Source organism: Pleuronectes platessa, chromosome 17, assembly GCF_947347685.1.
Source record: "Pleuronectes platessa chromosome 17, fPlePla1.1, whole genome shotgun sequence".
In the NCBI taxonomy this organism is placed as follows: domain Eukaryota; kingdom Metazoa; phylum Chordata; class Actinopteri; order Pleuronectiformes; family Pleuronectidae; genus Pleuronectes; species Pleuronectes platessa.
In genome coordinates this window covers 17,805,914-17,818,009 of record NC_070642.1, presented here as the reverse complement: position 1 = coordinate 17,818,009, position 12,096 = coordinate 17,805,914, and the positions used below count along the sequence as shown (strand labels likewise).

Here is a 12,096-nt window from a genome sequence, read left to right as displayed (position 1 = left end):
GGCCACAAAGGTTTGAAGGGTTTTTATATAAAATTGGGTTTTTGTCCAAAGGCAATTCTGACAATATTGAAAAAACACATAAAGGAAAACGCTAAATCATATGAACTTTATTATGTACCGACTCCAAATAATAATAAAAAAATACACGTTTGCACACAACACAGAGTCATGGACAGATGCTGAAGTTCAGCTGCAGCACCTGAGAGCTCTGCTTCTCCTGCACAGTGCTCACAAGAGAAACTGCACAGAGGCACAGAACACATTAAGGTTGGTGTATAAAGACACAACCACAGACATGCAAAGGGACCACTGACAGATGTATAACGACCAAAGAAGAGATGCTGAATGAACGAAGGACCACAAAGAGATGCAAACAGCCACAGAGACAAAAAACGACAAAGAGACACAAAAGCTCGAGAAAGAGATGCAAACATCAAAATAGTTCATATCAGTTAATAAATCATTCCCTGGGAGATTTGTGAAAAAGATGAAATGATAAAAAAGAGGAATAAAGGAAAAGTAAGAAAGAAATAAGAGAAAGAAAAAGGAAATTCCACAAATTTCAAGGAAATCAGCTGAGAAACAAACACACAAAAGCAAAGGGGTGAAAACACATCATCCTTGGCGAAGTTTGACATCAATAAAAAAATGTTTGGTGTCTGTTTCAGTCTGGGTGTCCTGACGTCAGAAGCCTTTCACACGTCTGTGCCTCGTAATCCGTCCATAAATACACAAACTGCACATGTGCACGCACACACGCACACACTCGACTGAACAATTCTCTCTTCATGGATGTCACCGACCAAGCCAAAAATGTACAAAACCACAATACAACACTGGCGCAGTATAAAGAAAATACAAAAACAATCATGAGAGGATTTGGGTGTTTTTCCACTTCTCCAGATGTGTGGCAGGATTCCTGAAAGTCTCCAGATCGTCACAGTGTTTCTAAAAAAAAGAAAAAGACCTGACTCTGAAATCATCTGTGGTATAAAAACGTCTTCCGTGGATAAACGTTTCCCTTTTTGTTTCAGTCCCATCTGAAGAAGTGCGGCAGCTGGGATGGCATCTTTGGTTCAAAGCTCATTTAAACTCTCTGTACAATCATCTCTAAAATGAAACACGTGACTCTCACACATTGAATAACTGTAAAAATTGGTTTTGGAATCAGACATTACAATAAAAAATAGACGGATGGAACTCATCGTTGGGATTCATATGGTCTGGAAACAGGAATCGTTGGCCCCTGAGAGCAGGTTTACTGCGAGACCCCGTGGACAGAGGCCTGTTGTGCTTCCCTCTGAGATTAAAACTTTATTTCAATAAACAAAAACGTCTCTGGTTTTAAGCGCTACGTAGAAACGTCTTGAGCTGTAGCGTCTCCTCCACGGAAAGCCTGTCGTGGTAGAAGCTCAGCCCCGTCAGGAGCTCGATGTCTCGGACCCGGGCGATGTGGAAGCGTAGCCACTCCTCCACCCACGACATGTCCGACCCGTTCTGAGGAAGAGCAGAGAAAACCAATGAATGTGCCGGTTATTAAAAGAAGAAGCGATGATGTGTTTCCACTGTGGGACTTGTCAGCAGCAGGTTTTTCCGCAGAAGGTGAGGTGGTGGTGAAGGTGTTACTCACAGCGCAGCTCTCGGTGTGGTCGGGTCGGTGGGGCAGGATGAAGGACTGGGTCTGCAGAGGGCCCTCGCACTGAGAAGGGCTGAGGGCCGAGTTCACGCAGCTCGTCAGGATCACGAAGAAATGAGTCGGGGTGAGGGTCTCATTCCTGGAGAGACGGGATCACAGGGATTAAAACACGGCTCTGGTATCTGTGATGTATAATTCCTGCAGAAACTTGTAGCAATTATGAAATCTCAGCTGATGGAGAATTGGTCAGGACTCGCACTGATCATCTGCTGCTTGTGTAAACTCCCCGGAAATTGTGGTTTCAATTCCAAGGTATTTGAACAGGAAGTATTGAGCAACAATCAAAACTTCAGTTCAGACACAACGGAAATTACAACCTTGTTTTCAGGTGAAGTAACTGAAATTTCAACTTTGGCAGAAATGTGTGCGTTGATATAATAACTTTTCAAATAATGACACAAAAAGGCGTTTGAGGTGTGTTGATGTCGCGTAAATACAAATATCGTGGAGCAGATTAACTTCATTCTTTATAATCATCAATTTTACTGCACTCAAGTCGCGAAACTAAGTAAAAACTAATTTAAAACTTAAGTATATAAATGTTAGAAACTTTTCTTTTTCATAGAGGAAACTAACTTTTTATATCAGTTGAGTATCAGAAGGATATTAATGTCATTTCTCACTTTTTCCTTCAGTTCTTGAACAATAATTGTTGTTCAATTGAGAAAATATCTCTCAGATTCACTATTAAATGAAATGAATGACCCTGAAGCGGGCGCCACTGACTCACCTCGAGACTCTTATGAACGCGTCAACGTTTCCGTCAAAGTCATCATCAAATATGGGCCCGCTCACGACGTTCACTCCGTTCAGCTGCTGTGAAAACTTTGGAAGCAGGACGTCGTGGAAATGTCTCCAAACATCTGCGGTAAAAGAGAAAACACACACAGACACACACACACAACCTTTTATTACTGCAACAATCCACCACAACCGATGAAGAGGATGATGTGGTGTGTGTGCAAGGGAGAAGCCTGAGGGGTTTATGATTAGAAATATGAGGAAAACACATTCCCTCCAGCTGGGGTCATGCACTGTGTTTGACAAGCCACCAGGGGGCAGCAGCATTTAGCAGATGCAATTTGGCTTCAGACACAAACTACAGTACGAGGAGGAGGTTTTTTCTTCCAGTGAGAAAGAGTTTCCATGTAGATGTTTTGTGGCAGCAGCAGAAATGTGACGAGAGCTTTACAGAGAATTCTCCGTGAACCAATCCTCCAACAAAAGCAACAAGTCCCAACAAAAAGCCTGATAAGCCATGTCGACTCAAACCTTTCACATATGACACACATGATGATGTTGTTTTAATAGAGCAGGTATGGACTCAATCCTCGTGGGATAGGCCATAATTAAGCAACGTGGATGTATGAGCAAAAGAACACAAATGAAGGGAGTGAAGCAACGTTCAGATTCATGTGTGTTAACTTGCTACTTTAAAAACATAAATAACAATTTTATTCTTGAGTCCAAGTGGATTTGATTTTGAGGAAAACTGCAGCAGGATGTCAGGATTAAAAAACAAGACTAAACCTTTAATTGTACTTTACAGAAACCAAACCCGAGCGCAGTCGTCCCATGTGATCACAGCGTTTGAACTCCTGTTATGTATTAAAGAACAAACTGGGATCAGCTGGCTCGTGAAACCTGAATACCTGCTCTCTCTCTCAACAACGTCACCCAGCACAGCATGTGTAGTTGTGGTCTGGAGTAGCTTCTCAGTCCACTGCTTAATTAAATTCGTCAGCTCAGAAGCTCTGGCACTCATGTGGCGAACTCACCTCTCTCTCCCCTCTGGGATTAAAAGTTTAACTCGTGCATCAACATGAATCACATTTCCGTCTAAAGGTGCAGCAGCCGACAAATGTCTGACTCACCTTTAAACGCGGGGAACATCGGAGCCATGTTGGACGTGAGGAGAGAGTCTGAGTCAGGTCCACCGGAGCTCAGATCTACAGAGGGAGTGATGGGGGGGGGGGGGGGGGGGGAGAGAGAGAGAGAGAGAGAGAGAGTAGTAGCAGGTTTCAAATGGAGCCAGGCCCAACAACTCAATCCCTTAAACTCAATCGACCTGCACCAACTCGCACACACTCATAGATTTCCATGAATTACTCCCTGGGAAATCTCTAGAAAGGTAAAGGAAAGTGGTCATGAATTCTCGGACCCGCCCTCTGATTGGGATCCGCACCAGGACTTAGTTGTCACCTGACACATACCACATCCTGCCAACACATTTTGTGGTGTTTTTTCCATCTTGGCAGATAAAGCGCAACATGATCCAAACACAAAGAGCTGAAGTCAGATAAGTTTCAAACTACTTTTTGTTTTCACGACTGATTAAGATTTTAATTTGGATTAATCATTTTGTGTAAAAAAGTGAAATAGTTGTCCACCACATTTCCCCTGAGCCCATTGTGATGGAGTCAAATGTCAAACGCAACATGTTTCTATTTACTATCATATGAAACTAAGAAATCATACACTATTTGCTTAAAACTGTCAAAATCCTAATCGACTAATCTGTTATCGACTTCTTATGTGTCAGTAAACTGCACAGATCCCCGGCCACGTGCAAGACAGAATGTCTAATTCAGTGAGCCCACTAGTCTCACACAGCTGCAGGGGAGCTTCTACTCCTCTTTATCAGTCTGTCACTTCCCTTTGTGGAGCTACCTGAAACCAGAATTTCATTTTCAGCCCAGTAAATCTACAGCGTCTCATTAGAGGAGGGGGGGGGAGAGAACAACCCCAAAGCACGCTGGCATTTTTACATGAGAATGTGGCTCTGGAACACGTCAACTTCAATTCAACACCCAGCAGGCGACATGGAACTGTGACTCCACCACACACACACACACTAACACTAACACACACACACACACACACACTCACTGGGGGGATGCAGCAGGCCGTAGGACAGACTCGGGTCTTCTCTGTCGGGGAAACACAGCTGGCTGTCGGCCGCTGGGACTCGCACGTCAGCACGGACACAAGCCTCCAGCTCCGGGCTCAGCGGTCGCACTGTGGTCTGAGACAGAGGAGCGGTCAGTGGTGGACAGTGAGGAGCTGGATTCAGGGCCAGCGCTCTGGGTGTGGTGTGAGATCACTTGGCTGGACTTTTGCCTCGCCATGTGTATGTGGGTCAGTGAGGCCACTCCTGGGATAATGTAGTACGGCACTACTTACGCGGAAATGTGTATTCTTTACAGATTACAGATTAAAGCCTTGAAGGTTTCAGTTTCTAAAAGTAGGACCTGTTCATTTCTTTAGAAAGACAGAGGTCAGAAGAGATGAATGAGAAAAAGTGACAGAAGCCCTAAGGAACAGGCGTCGGCCCTGGAAAATTAAAATGTGTCATGGAAGAAAATGTGGCTTTAACGCTTTATGCAAACCTCAAACATCCTGTATGCACGAGAATAGAAGCTTCCTCTGAAGGCAGAGGAGCTGCACGGCCTCACGCTGTTCAATGATTATTGAGTTTGTAGAAAGCAAAGTAGCTTGAAGCGAACTCTATGTGGGGCGGCTGAATATGACAAACTGTGAAATTGAACTTTTCCCTGGTTGTACAAGCGGGTCGAGTGTGATACTGTAAGTTATACCATGACACAGATTAGAACCCATACAGTCGAAGGCCTAGTTTAGCGTGGAGAGTATTTAAACAAAGCTTGAGCGAGAGCAGATCTTCATCCTCACGTGCTCCATCATTCAGACAGTAAAGAGAAACAGTGTCGACTCTCCTGGGAGCGTGCTGCTCAGCCTGAGGTAATGATTTACACTAAAGGTTCAACCGCGTAATGACACAAGAGCCGTCTGAGCCGAGATGAGCTCAGAAGAAAAGTAACAGCTGCCGAGAGCGAGACAAACCTCGTCCGACCTGCTGCCAAACCCAAAGCAGAGCAGAGATAGAGCTGGTTGGGACGACTCAACTTCTCAGGCCGTGTTTAAAAGCCCAGAGCAGCGGACTCACCAGAGGCTGGAGGGTGTAGGACACCCAGAGGGGCATGAGGCGGTCCCTGCTGTAGCCGCTGAGGTAGTCCGATTGGTGCAGGAGGCAGAAGGCGGCGTCTGGCTGGACGACCCGGGGCGTCCCGAAGGGATGGTGGAGGCGACGCAGCAGGACTTTAGTGCCTGAACGTCAAAATGTGGGATACGTCACATATTTTTACAAAAAAATGCAAAGTAAAACAACGAGAGATAAAATGCTACTCACTGGAATTAGTTGTCATGAGGAGCCTGTTCATATCAGTCTCCTTAAAGACAAACACTTCTTGTTAATGCAGCATAACACAAAAGTTTGCGAAAAGTCCTTATGTGTAGATTTGGGAAAAGAAAGTGAACACAACTCCTGCAACCAACATATTCAAAATGTTGATCTGTGATTGTGGCACATTGGAAACATCAGAAACTCTTCTCCTTCCTGATATCACAGCTGTTAAGAGTCTTTCTAGTCCTGAATTTGAAATTCAACTCACTCTTTTTGCAGATTACTTCCAGTTCTGACATATTTTCATCTCACACACAAACACACGCACAACATGATCCAACTGCAGATTTTCAATAATGTTCAAGGTCCGTTCCAAATGTGTTTCTCTGAAGTGGTTCATGGTGGATTTGAAAGTCTGCTGGTCCAGCCTCTGACCAGTTTCACATTCTTAACCGACTGCAGAACTTCCTGATATCTAATGAAATCCATTCGTTCTGCATCATCAGCTGCCAAACAGCCCCTCGCCTCAACAGTGTTTGACGAATTCTTTCCATAGTCAGTAAATAAAGATGGACGACATCCCGACCGCTCGCTGAAAGTGAAGTCAAAGCATCTTGATCACCCCCTGGTGGCTGGCTCTAGTATATAGCTCAGAGACCCGCCTCCTCCATGTTAGTGGATAGGATATGGGACCAAAATCAAAAGTCAGAGTCACATCTAGGAAATTTTGCTCTAAGAGGTTTTCTGTCATTTTAGGTAGTTGGTTTCAATTCGTAATTTGATGCTATTAAAACGGGTAGGAACATCCTGACTTGTGATTGGTCGATTGTATATAGGACCTCGACACTGCACCTCCATACCACTGTGCAGACTTTGGCTCCCGTTGTAGAATATGGCAACGTGTTGTTAAAGACACTTTGGCTTCACTTGTGGGAGCCGCCATTTCTTTATCTTTACATGCAGTCTATATGGTCTACACTGACTGACCAGTTTTTTCATCCCCAGACCGACGTTTCATGCAGAGCCTCAGTGACTTGTTAGCACATTACCTGTGTCTTGGTTTGAGATGTGCATGTGCACCGCAGGTCGTCAGTGGGGACGGGGTCACTGGCCTCGCAGGGGGTTTCATGGGAGAGCTGCGCTGGGTGAACTGGAAGGTGCGATGGACGTGACAGGAGGTGGTTTAGACTGCCGTGAGTCCCGTTGTTTGGAGAGGGACGAATGCCGAGGAGATCTGGAGGAACGAATAGAGACATCAACATAGCGGACAAATGTGTGAAGAAAATTATTTAAAAATAAAAGATAATACAAAAGGGTTTAAACTACTCAAGAACAAGAAGATAAGAACAAGCTCCACCGGCTGCCTTTGTACCAGGTCTCTAAAATCCTTTGGGGTCATTTGAAACCATTGAATTTAGCACTCATTCATTTCAGTCATTTCCTCCCTGTGTTTGACCTGTCATTGAATCATTGGTAACAGTCCACTGCACACACAGATGTTTCAGAGTGTGTGTGTCTGTGTGAATCTGTTTGCTTCCACATGTCTCAGTGGGGACATACATGACTACATGTGATTTTACACTATTTCACCATTTTATATGAGCAGATTAAATGGGAGTGAACGTTATTGGATGATGAGCTTTGGGTAGCCAAACACGGTTGTCGTATAAATAGACATGTTTGTGTCCCAGTCATGAACTTCACCTCTTTTTAAAACACAGTTTATTCTGCCAAAAAAACAACAAAAAACTGTGTCTGTAACACAACAACTTACCACACATGACGTTGTATAATTCGATGTTGTCAAAAGGTGGCACGACAGTTTTGCTTTTGAATCCCGGACCATAGCCGATGAAGATCGCCTGGAAAAACACCAAGAAGTAGATTTTAACAGAGTGAAGTATCTAAACAACGCTGCTCCAGCTTGTGAAGTTAAAAACTCCTTCTGTGATTAACAGGACGTCAAACAGTCAGCGCCACGATGAGACCGAGGGTAAATATTTATGAGCTACAGCAGTAGAATGACCTCACACGACCTTGTGAGTTACGGATTTAAATTCGAGGACGCGTGTTGGTTGGCTGGTGAGATATTTGGAGGTGAGCAAACAATCTATTTCAAGAACACTTTGCCTTTTCTTCCTCAGGCTGACTTTTGCCAAACTCAAAGATATTTTTTTTTATAGATGCCAGCAGCCTATAATTACACCGAGTCAAACAAAATGCAATGAGAACCACATCCAAAAAACATACAGAGACGTGTTTGTAACGACTGGTATGAAGGTGGCACAGAGAAAATGAATCCAAAGCTGAGACAGTGTAGGTGGAGAGCAACAAGTGTAATTAGTGAGTTTTATAAAAAACACAGTGTTTGTTTTTCTCATATTTTGAGGCAAACATAAACAAATTAAATCCCTAAATTTAGCAGCAGCACTGGCCAATGGAATAACTTTTTTGCAGATTAAAGATAGGGAAAAGGAAAATTATCCTGTGTGTACAAGATCAATATCTCGTGGGCACAAGTTATCCTCTTTTGCTAGTTTGCTAGTAGTTATTATTTTGTTAAGACAGGATACATTTCCTGTTCCCACGAGAAAATTAAATTTGCCATTAAGATAAAAAAAGGACTTCAGGGGCTCTGTGGAAAAGTAGACTTGAAAAATGGGACCGACAAACCTTGACATCTAACGTTAAGGTCTATTGAGCTGTCAGACTACAGATATATTATTATGAAAAACATTTATTAAGTGCAACACGCGCATCCTTCCTCCCTCTGACCTGCATGTTGGTGAAGAGATTATCTGAGCCGTGGAATCCTCCGGTGCAGTACTTGAGTTCCTCCCTGTAACTGAGGAGGAAAAAATAAATGTATCTTTTAATAAAACACAAAGACATAAAGATCACGGTCAATAAAACACATGATGATAGTTACTGATGTGTGTTTCCATCTCAATATCAGGGTCAGTCACTGTATAAAGTTATTTATTTTCCCCACTATGGGTGTTTCTACTTGTGTGTGGCTGCAGAAAGTTTTAAAAAAAACGGACATTTGCATTCATTTCAGTGACGCTTTCATATATAATCATTCCAGACTTTCCAAATCTTGACCACTAACTGTAATACTGCCTCATTCTGTGTTCTGCTGCTATAACAAGTTTCTATCTCATCTTTATTTGGGGAGAAATATATATTAACACTGACAGGAATGAAGGCAAAGCTATGGAAAAACAATGTTGCAACACACACAACTGTTTAAAGAGAGTGAAGTGGTCGCTCACTCACCGAGCTGCCTGCCAGCCCTCCTTCATGTACAGATGTCCTCTCTCTATACGCTTGTTGTTGGCGAAGTGCATCCTCTTCGGGAGGTTCTCTTTGAGGTACGGCCTCATGGACTGGTTAGTGACCCTGCACTTCAGATCACACACAGAGCGGGAGAATCAACACGCTGCACCACCAGGTCGGCCTTTGTTTGGACCTGAAGCTAAGCAGGCAGATAATTCGTCATTCTCCCTATCAATACACAGAGGGACATTTGGAAATAGTTTGCATACCGACAGGTTCTTCACCAGGCCGGTGTAGTCGACTGGGGGAAAGAGACACAGGCCGAGGTTAGACACGCTGCACACAAACAAGCCGACACTGAGTGATGCTGCGGAGCTGGGAAACCAATGTTATCCACAGGAACTCACAGGAGAAGTAATCGTCTGGGAGGCGAGCGGGTCTGATGCGAGCAGCCGGGCCTTGGATGACATTGAAGTCGTTGGTGTTTTCCTGGTAGGTTGATACATACTCTGCCTTGTCACAGGAAGCCTCCTCCATGCCTGTTCAGAAAACAGACAGAGTTCTTCAGATTTTTTATACGCCGTGATCGTTTGCAAATCGTATTTTCACATCCGCCCAAAGGAAGTGAGTTTTTTTTTATCTGTGTTTGTTTTTCTGGTCTTTGTTTGTTTGTTTGTTTGTTTGTTTATTAGCAAGACCCATTCAACTTTGGCGTGGATCCAGATCAGGGATTTTCATGGTCACTTTCTGTGACATTGCGAGGTTGGAGATTGAGAATAATTCATGGATCTTGATGAGACAAATCTAGGGAATTTTTTGGGACTGATATCTATGAGTGTGTGAAACTGAGTGCAGCTTGATTTTGGGGTATCCACTCTACCGAGAGCCTAGTTCTAGTTCAAAATGTGGCCGTAGTGGCATGAACAATGTGTCATTAGTTCACTTCTAGCATCCTTTTTTTAAATCCATGATTATGCTTTAATGATTTTTCATGATTTTATGCTTTTATGCTGAGGTTTCTCTTCCCGGAAATTTGGAGACGTAAGCACTTATTTCGTCTTTTCTGCCGCCCACAACAGAGCGAGTACATTTATATTTAGTTTAACATTAGTCAGCATTTTTCTTTGGGTTTGTGACGTGAACCCTGATGAGTCCTTCTTTCATTCAGAATAATAACAACCACAGCTCGTCCAAAGCGACATCTTCTCCTGGAAATCAGGTCTTTGATGAGGAGAAACCGGCTCCTCCCATTCTCTCCCCCAGCACTGGTCTTTATTAAAGTAAATTACAAGCTGAAACATCTGGTCTCCAGATGCCTCCTCACAGAAGAACTCTCCTCACACAGAACTGAGAACAGTTTACTCCCGGATGACAAACTGTTTTCACTAGATTTCTCTCTGGCTCTGTCTCCTGAAGTTCTCCGTGCTACAGGTGCAGTGACTCCACCAAGTCAAACATTTGAAGATAACAGTACACCTCTAACCCCCCCCCCCCCCCCCCCATGCCTTACTACTGTGAAACCACAGACTGAGGAAGGTTGTTTGAAAGAATTAGGCTTAGCTTAAAGGTTCAATGTATGTTTATAAGATTTAGGTGAAAGGGATCTATTGTTGTTTTCTTTACCCTCGAATGAGCCCTTTATATATAAATACTTTTTAAATTTACATCAGGGGTGGATCCTCTCTACGGAGGCCGCCATGTTTTTTTTTACAGTAGCCCAGACTGGACAAACTAAACAACTGAATTTTTATTACAACTTAAGGATGCGACTGGTTCTCTTTCATGTTTGTAAGGGGGACAGTGGGGTGCGGGGTAGTCAGCTGCAACATGCAACTTTACCACTAGATGTCACTCTATTCTAGACACTGAACCTTTAAGTTAAACCAGTGACACTTTCTCTAGGTCCCTATCAATCACGATTCTCTTCCACTCTCTCTCCCTCTCATCTAATCAGGTGACTGTCGGGTGTTAACAGTAATTCAATGAGATTTTTGCCAATAATATCGTTGCTGTCAAAGTTTACACATTGTATTTCTACTTATTTATTACTTATACTGAGTCTGAATTTCACTATTTCCTCTTTGATGCTGTAACACTGTCAATGTTGTTATCTTATCTTATAATGGTTGAGTCTAATCATCTCATCTCATTCAGATCCTCAACTCTCTCTAGATTCCTTTACTGTGCAGCCGCACCCCCTTTCAACCTTGATGACATCACAAGGGCCCTCAGCACCACTTCCTCTTATTATGCATTTCGCAACTGACGTCTCCACTGATTGTAATACAAACAGAATCCAAACAAAGGAGAGGAAATAATTCATCATTCTTGCTTTGAAAGTGCTCCTTTTCTTTTTGAATCTACTATTTAAAAATTATAATCACTCATTCATTGATTCGTCTTTCCCTCCTTTTGAAACTGTATGTGATATCTGTGTGGAGGCTGAGGTGTTGATCTCACCGTGGTCAGACACGATCATCAGGTTGACACAGTGGTGAAGGTTCTTCTCCGTCAGGCTGTCCATCATTATTCCCAATATCCTGTCCACATGCTCCAAGGCCAAAGTGACCTGAACAGCAGGACAGCGGTTAAAGCTTTAACAGAGTTAATGTTTCACTGTGGCAGCAGAACAATGTGCAGACAAATACAGATTACAGAAAAATAGGGTTTGGTTTATAACTTGGAGACGCTACGTGCAGAAATGGCTAGATGAAAATGATTCAGATAGCTTTTCATAGATGTTTCTTTAAAATTGTTAACAATATATTCAGAGCTGGAACTAATGGTCCACTTATTTATTAGTGGATCAAGAGAAAGGTAATTTGGAATTCTTTTGAATAATCAATTCATTATTCAAATCTCAGATGTGATGATTTGCTTCCCGTCTTTGCCTTAAGGGAATATATTTTGGGTTGTTGAA

The 12,096-nt window shown here is 43.0% G+C and overlaps 1 protein-coding gene across 2 annotated transcripts in view; it reads right to left on the bottom strand.

Annotated features, from left to right (window-relative positions):
• Window positions 1–92: 92 nt before the first annotated feature.
• Window positions 93–12,096, bottom strand: part of enpp1 (ectonucleotide pyrophosphatase/phosphodiesterase 1) — a 34,166-nt gene continuing 22,162 nt past the window's right edge. For both annotated transcript variants that reach the window (XM_053445239.1, XM_053445240.1), the window contains 14 exons: window positions 11,637–11,745; window positions 9,584–9,715; window positions 9,446–9,477; window positions 9,177–9,304; window positions 8,673–8,742; window positions 7,672–7,759; window positions 6,947–7,131; window positions 5,904–5,943; window positions 5,661–5,821; window positions 4,586–4,721; window positions 3,571–3,645; window positions 2,427–2,559; window positions 1,631–1,775; window positions 93–1,497 (listed from right to left, as the gene is read on the bottom strand). In XM_053445239.1, coding sequence (XP_053301214.1) covers window positions 1,345–1,497; window positions 1,631–1,775; window positions 2,427–2,559; window positions 3,571–3,645; window positions 4,586–4,721; window positions 5,661–5,821; window positions 5,904–5,943; window positions 6,947–7,131; window positions 7,672–7,759; window positions 8,673–8,742; window positions 9,177–9,304; window positions 9,446–9,477; window positions 9,584–9,715; window positions 11,637–11,745 — 1,587 coding nt within the window. In that variant the 3' untranslated portion in view covers window positions 93–1,344. The remainder of the gene's footprint in view (window positions 1,498–1,630; window positions 1,776–2,426; window positions 2,560–3,570; window positions 3,646–4,585; window positions 4,722–5,660; window positions 5,822–5,903; window positions 5,944–6,946; window positions 7,132–7,671; window positions 7,760–8,672; window positions 8,743–9,176; window positions 9,305–9,445; window positions 9,478–9,583; window positions 9,716–11,636; window positions 11,746–12,096) is intronic.